Source organism: Castor canadensis, chromosome 3 (genome assembly GCF_047511655.1).
Source record: "Castor canadensis chromosome 3, mCasCan1.hap1v2, whole genome shotgun sequence".
Classification (NCBI taxonomy): Eukaryota; Metazoa; Chordata; class Mammalia; order Rodentia; family Castoridae; genus Castor; species Castor canadensis.
This window is the reverse complement of record NC_133388.1, coordinates 162,908,002-162,915,278: the sequence shown is the minus strand read 5'-3', so window position 1 is coordinate 162,915,278 and position 7,277 is coordinate 162,908,002. Positions and strand designations below refer to the sequence as shown.

Sequence of the window (7,277 nt, the reverse complement as noted above, 5' to 3'; positions counted from 1 at the left end):
CTTTCCTGATTCTCAAGTGCTCACAGACTTTTAATAAATAGTGGCCTTGAAATCACCTTTTTGTATAATCTGGGCTAATGTTGGAGCTGGTGACCTACTAAAGTGTTCCCTTATCTGTCTCAAGGGGTACCTAGTCTATCCTGATTTTGTAAGTTCTCATACTTTGTTCAAAAGAGCAACGTGTCTTAGGCAAGTGTCCTATGCAAGTGTGTAGAGGTAATGCATTAACAGTGTGATATTTACCCTTTAAGAACGCTGTACACAACTCCTGATTGAGTGAACATCCAGTCTGGAGAAAGTGTCATATTTTCAGTTTTTGCCTTAAAAGAGGTACTTTATTTTTTGAAAGGTTCATAGAAACCTTTGCGAAAAAAAAGCTATGAACCAGTTGCCTCAGAAAAGCCCTATAGATTCATTCAGGAATTTGCCATTATGATCCCACTAAACATAAATTGAAGGATGTCTTTGTAGAACAGATCGATAATCTTTCACGAAGCGTATTAAAAAAAATTACGAATCACTTAAATCTGGAAATTGGTGGAAATTTCCACATTTTTGCCTTTGTGCAGGCTGTAATGGTGGCGGTGGGAAATTGGGTAGGGTGATAAAAGTTGCTGCAAAGTCACTTCCAGGATTCTATTATCACCTTTTATAAGGGCCTTATGTAATTAGCTTGCAAAGTTGTGCATTTCTAGAACCTTAAGTGACTTTACAACTCTCCTTAAAATACAACTGCGGAATGAAGGACGAGAAAAAACAAAAAAACCCCCCGGGACCACGAAATAATTAGGGCTGCTCCAGGGAAACAAGAGCGAGTAGCGCAGAATCCCCCACTCTTCTCCACTCCTCGGGGACACACGCGCGTGCTCCCTCCCGGACTGCCCCGCCCGAGCTGCTAAGCCCTCCGCCTCCTCCTGCCTAACACGTGCTCTCCGGAACACTCACTCCGAGACGCCCCGCCCCCGGGGAGGGCTGGGCTCGGGAGCCGAGCGCGCCAATCGGCGCGCGCCTTACAGCGTCGTGGCTCGACAACGTTAAGCCGCCCAATCGCATGTGCCTTGCCGCCCGTTTCGCGGAGCCCCGCCCCTCGCGGCCGTGCCCCCGCCTGCCGGTCTCCTCCCTCCGCCTCTCCTCCCGTCCGCCCCTCCCCCGCCGCTCCGGCGCGGAGCCTGCGAGACGGAGAAACTGGGGCAGAAGTGAAGATGGCGGCGGCCGTGCTGGCGACGGCGGCGGCGGCTCCTCGCCAGTGACGTGCGGTGCAGGCTCCTCTCCCTCCCTCCCTCCCCTAGTCCGACCCGTCCGCCGCCGGGACCACCCCGACCCGCCACCCTCCCCGCGCCTCCCTCCGCGTTGTCCTCTCCCGTCGCTCAGCTGCCGCTGGCGGCGGCGCGCCCGGGTCCCGGCGCCAGCCTCGCGCCCCTGCGCGCTGTGGCCGGCCGAGCGGGTGGCGCGTTGATCCGTCCGCCTGCCTGCCCCGCCAGACCGCCGGGCCGCGGACACACGCCCGGCAGGGAGGCGGTGGCGGCGGCCTCTGCGTATTCGCTTCCCTCCATTTGGGGACTAGGAGAGGAGGAGGCAGCGGCCCTGGGCTTTGGGGAGGGGAAGGGACTCGGGAGGGACGGGCGAGAGCGGGAGGGGACCGTCCTCGGGAGGAGGACGAGGAGGAAGCACCATGACGTCCATCCATTTCGTGGTTCACCCGCTGCCCGGCACCGAGGACCAGCTCAATGACAGGTACTAGGGCCGGCGGCGGGCAGGCGGGCGCTCCGCGGGGGAGGGGGTGCCCTGCCGCCCTCCCCTTCCCCCACGGGCCTGCTGGGGTTGGCGGCCGTGTTTACGCGCCGGCTGGGTGGGGTGGGGGTCCTTACTGCCCTTTTCAAGGTCCTTTTCGGGGCAAACTTCTTGTCCCAGGGGCTAAGGGCCGCGGGTGTGGGGGGGGGGAGCGGTGTAGACGGGGCCCCGCGGTGTAGACGGGAGAGCGCGGTGCAAATCTCCTCCCCCCCACCTTCCCGCGAGGATCCGCGTTGAACTCGGCGGAGATGGGTGGGGGGGGGGGGCTGTAATTATTCCGCCCGGCCCATGCTGGAGGAATCCATATTAGTCAAAGTTGAATTGAGACAGACAATGCGGATGGGGGATGGTGGAGGTAAAAAAGAGAGGGAAGAGAAGCGGGGCAAGGGGCCTCGGTAAGCTGAGCCTGGCTCGCCCGGGGCCCGCGAGCTGTGTCCGGTGGGGAAGTCTGGACCTGCCAGGCCTCGGGATCCCGGGGGGTGGGGCGGGGGCGATTCCCGGCAGATCCTGGGGTGGGAGGGAGGGGGAGGGAGAGAGGGAGGAAGCGCCATGATTATTGTTATTATTATTAAATTTGAGCCCCTGCTGTGAGGTTTGCCTGCCCCGGGAGGGGATTAATTCAGGCGGGGGTGGGGAAGTGGATTGGATTCCCTTTGCTCTCTTTCCTCTGAAATGGGGCTGGCAGCTCCTGCTCTCGGGCTCCCGTGGTGCAAGCTTTTTTGTTTCCTTTTTTATTCTAATGATAGTGTTTTCCTGAGTTGTAATTTGACAGCTGAAAACCGTGCGTAGAGTGTCAAAGGAAAACTCTTATGTTTGCAGTTCGCAATGCTGCTTTTCTTAACACGCTGTAAATTTCTGGGTTGGGCTTGCTATGGGCGGAGGAGGAATTTTGATTAAAAATTTTTTTTTGTCTTTTATAAGGCTGTTTTGGTTTGGATTCCTCCTCTTCCTCGGCACCGTCCCTTGCCAGTTTAGGATATTGAATTGGAGGGCCACATGCTCTCAGGGAGCTGAGATAAAGCAGGAAAAGTTCCTTCACTGTTGCAAAACAGAGCCTCAGAGGAGGCTGAGGGAGGCCTCCATTAAAGCGTGTCTTAGAATCTAGGACTCAGATATAATGATGGGCCAAATGTTTACAGGTCAGGAAGTGGGGTCATTTTAAGCCTCCCTCGCTACTAATACTTCCCCGCTCTCTCTGTTTCTTGAGCGTAGAAGGCCATCTGGTCGTAAGTTTAGGAATTAGGTGTAATTTTTGCTAAGTGACCGGGTGACTTTAAGTTTCGTGACGCGCTGTTTGTCATGCGCTTCTCCGGGAAAGGAAGAGGCCTAACTTGCTAAGCTATTGGCCTGTTTCTGGGTGTCTATAACCTCCTCAGGTGGTGCAGGCAGCTTTTAAATCTGGAGCTGGCAGTGTAGTTTCTGACATCAGGTTCAGATATGCTTAATCTTTACTGTAGCCATATTGTTAAATACATGTTTGTGAAACTTGAAATACTTTTTTGAAAATATTAACTATTTGGAAGTTGTCACGTAGCTCCTGTAAACATTGAAATAAACTTTTAAGCTATTTAACATTTTATTTTGTGATCCTCACTCTATTTCATTAGAAATCATTTTTTTCAGCTTAAAATGTGAATCTTAGAACCAGGCTAGTAGTGAAGATAGCTCTGACAGACAGAAGCATGTTGATAGTGTTTGTCAAGTAACTTAGAATGTTGCACCAGGAAGAAATAGGGCATGTTTTCTATATTAATCTTAACTTCATGTACCAAAAACCCTGTCCAGCCTTCTGAATTGACTGTGCATGCCTATTTTGCAATTGTGATGGGCACTTTCGCTTTTTAGTATTCCTTTGCTTCAGTTGTTTGAAGAATTTACTGGGAATAAACCTTTTTAAAAACCACTTTTTTTCATTTCTAGTATAAACAAGTGACCAGTTTTGTTTTTGAGTTGTCTAGTGTCAATATACAATATTAATATTTAGAACATTGTGAGTTGTATCATGCAGTAAGGAAAAATAAGTGGATTTGAGTTATGTGTTGCATTAAGGTGGCAGACAGTCCAGAGAATAGGAAGGTGCTGTAGGTAATATTTTAGTGACTTGCGGTTGTGTCTAGTTGTGAAAGCTGCATTTGAGACAGTTAGGGCACCCTAAGTTTGCAAGTAGTTGATTTCGTGACAAGCTATTCTGTGTTTGCCCTTCAGAAGGAAAGACCCTCTTTGTATACCTTGTGGCAAAGAAAATAGGTCCAACGTATTGCTTGAGAAAACTTACCAATAAAGATTGCTTCTCTGGAACTTTTTAATTAAATGAAACAAGCATCCCAGGATTTTTTTTTTCATTTTCAGATAAAAATTTTTCCAAGTATTCCAAAGTGTAAGCTTTGGGACGAGAAGAGTGTGTTTAACCATGGTTTCATTTTCATGTGAGAAATGTCTGTGAGAGTCTAATGGATGATAGTCTTGGAGGAAAAAGTATAAATAGGTAGACTTTGTATTTTACACCAAAAGCAGTAAGATTAGACGATTAGTATGGTACTGCAAGTAAATTGCTTAGTTAAACTTTTGATATTTGCCTCGCATGCATGAGGTCCTGGGTTCAAGCCAAGAAAGAAAAAGAAATTTTTGGGCCTGAGAACATCACTGTTTTCTTCTCCAAATATATTTTGTTTTATGACATTTCAACTTTCTTTGTGATGAATTTTTTGAATTAGTACTATGTTCCTGCTTACTACTGTCTCAGAAAAAAAGCAGAACTATACCAAGAACATGGTTCTGCCTGTTGAGATTGAGAGAAGGTTTGGAAGTGCCTTTCACCCTTACCTGGAAGGTGCCTGAGAAGTCATGTTCTCCCCTAATGAGCTGAAGTAGATGCAGAGGTTTTTAGAATTTATGCAGCTGAGCAGTAGAGCGATGACAGACAGCTGAGATCCATGGGATGTCTCTTCTGACACCACCCACCCCCCTTTTTTTTTTAAGTAAATCCAGGAATCTCTTCACTGTTCACAGGGACTGTATTCCGGGATACCTCTACTGTCTTGGGCATCTCAGCTATAGAGCAGTCAGTCACCTTTCTTAGTGTTTTGATTTCCTCTTCCCCTCAACTCCTTCCTCCAGAGCTCCAGATTGCTTTTTGCCATTTGTTGGCTCACCCACTTAACCTTTCCTAGTACTGAGGTTAGGAGAAGCCTTTGTAGGGTGTTGTGGGCATGGCATGGCTTGTACCCAAATTACTCCTCAGGATTAGGGTTGGTTTCAATACAAACCATTTCTCATTTTTTGTCTATATGTGTAATTTTCCTGTGAGATTTGCCTTTGACGTTGTAATGTGTTGCACAGTCATAAGCAGTCTTGATTGTCATATCAAAAGGTTTTTTTTCCTAATTGGTTTCCCCTTTAGAATATTGTAAGGCTACAAGCTACGATCGTACAGACAGGAGTTTGAAACCAGTAGGTAGGTTGCTTAACCTCTTGGGACCTCCCTTTCTGCTCCTTCCTCCCACCTCAAGCTCTAAATTAGGCATAGTAGGGTCTGGGAGGAATAGTTGAGATAGCAAATGGAAAACATAACTATTATTATGTGAATTCTGTGGAAAATGTTATGAAGAGAACTGGGCTGCAGTGGCTCATGTCTGTAATCTTAGCTACTTGGGAGGCTGAAATCAGGAGGATGGCTATTTGAGGCCAGCTCAGGCCCATCTCCAAAGTAACCAGAGCAGAGTGGACTGGAGGTGTGGCTCAAGTGGTAGAATACCTGCTTTTCAAGTATGAAGTCCTGAGTTCAAAGCCCAGCCTCCTCCCCCACCCCCCCAACAAATCATATATGTTATGAAAAAGATAGTTACTTTTAACTGCCTTTTTTTTTTAAACTTTTAACTGCTTTGATGTGCTGCCTGGTCTGGTTTCCAAGGAGAAAAGAAGGAACTCAGAGAACTTGTCCTAGAATATTCATAGCATTGAGTGAAGACTGTAGACTCTTAGTCCTAAATTTGTAATTCTCCACTGACCTCCAGGGATATTTAGCCATATCTGAGGCTTCGTTTTGTTGGGCGGGGCGGGGGGGGGGTTGCTGAGGATTGAACCCAAGGCCTCAGGCTTGCTAAGTATGTGTGCACTCATTAACTTTACTGCCGAACTCTACCTATAACCTGGACACTTTTTGTTGCTGTTGTTTTGAGACAGGCTCTTACTAGTAGCGCAGGCTGGCCTGCAACTCTCTCTTTTTTTTTTTTTTTTTTTTGTGGTACTGGGGTTTGTACTGAGGGCCTACACCTTGACCCACTCCATCAGCCTTTTTTTGTGATGGTTTTTTTTCTGAGATGTAGTTCTCCTGATCTCTGCCTCCTGAGTAGCTAGGATTACAGGCGTGAGCCACTGGCACCTGGCTGACCTCCAACTCTTGATCTTTCTGCTTTAGCCTCCAGGTTCTGGGATTACAGGTGTGTATACCCATTCTGCAGGATACATTTTTTTTGTCACAGCTGGAGTTTTACTGGTGGCCTCTAGTGGATAGAGGCCAGAGATGCTATCAAATACCCTGTTATGCACAGGACAGCTCCCCATGACATAGAATTATCTTTCCCAGAATATCACTTGTGTTAAGGTTGAGAAACCTGGTCTAGATTATCTTTGGTGAGTGTAGATGTAAAAGTAAATGGAAAAGATTTGGTGGTACTGAGTTTGAACTCAGGGCTTCATGCTTGCCAGGCAGGTGCTCCATAAGTGGTAGAGCTGCTCCGCCAGCCGTTTTTTGTATTGGGTATTTTCAAGATAGGGTTTGTTGAACTGTTTGCCTGGGTCCGGCTTTGAACCAGGGTCCTCTGATCACTACTTCCTGAGTAGCATGGATTACAGGGGTGAGCCATCAGTGCCTGACTAGAAATCCTTTTATGAAGGATTTTTATGAAGAACATTTCAAACAACATTAAGTTCTTGTTAGTCTCAAAACATGACTATTTAAAGTTAATTAAAATAAGATAAAATTTTCAGTCAGTTCCTCAGTAAATAGAAACATTTCAAGTGCCCTGGCTATTCACTGCATATTGGACAATGCAGGTGTCATCATCACAGGATGCCCTCATCACAGGATGCCCTCATCACAGGAGAGCATTGACAGGAAGTGTGGTTGGTCGCACAGAGCAGGGCATTTATTAAGAGTTCATTACTTTTCTTAGAAACCGTTGATTTTGAAGAATTAGACATACCCTTGCCCCTCAGTAGGAGTCAGAAGGCATTCCAGTGATTACATTGAGCAGAACAGAAGTTGTGGTGGGTAGAAGCTATAAAAATTAAAGCTAGCTGGATGCCTGTAATCCTAGCTAACAGAGATCAGGAGGATCAGGTTCGACGCCAGCTTGAGCAAATAGTTTGTGAGATCCTATTACAAAAAAGGACTGGTGAAGTGGCTCAAGGTGTAGGCCCTCAGTACAAACCCCAGTACCGCAAAAAAATAGCAACAACAACAACAAAAAACTGCCTGCAATTTC

At 47.3% G+C, this 7,277-nt stretch overlaps 1 protein-coding gene across 9 annotated transcripts in view; it reads left to right on the top strand.

The window, feature by feature from the left end:
• Positions 1-1,427: 1,427 nt before the first annotated feature.
• Positions 1,428-7,277, top strand: part of Ubr5 (ubiquitin protein ligase E3 component n-recognin 5) — a 139,861-nt gene continuing 134,011 nt past the window's right edge. For 6 of the 9 annotated variants that reach the window (XM_074068953.1, XM_074068951.1, XM_074068957.1 and 3 more), the window contains exon 1: positions 2,110-2,186. In XM_074068953.1, coding sequence (XP_073925054.1) covers positions 2,125-2,186 — 62 coding nt within the window. In that variant the 5' untranslated portion in view covers positions 2,110-2,124. Of the gene's footprint in view, positions 1,735-2,109; positions 2,187-7,277 lie in introns of those variants that run through there. The other 3 variants (XM_074068958.1, XM_074068956.1, XM_074068955.1) reach the window with 1 other exon arrangement.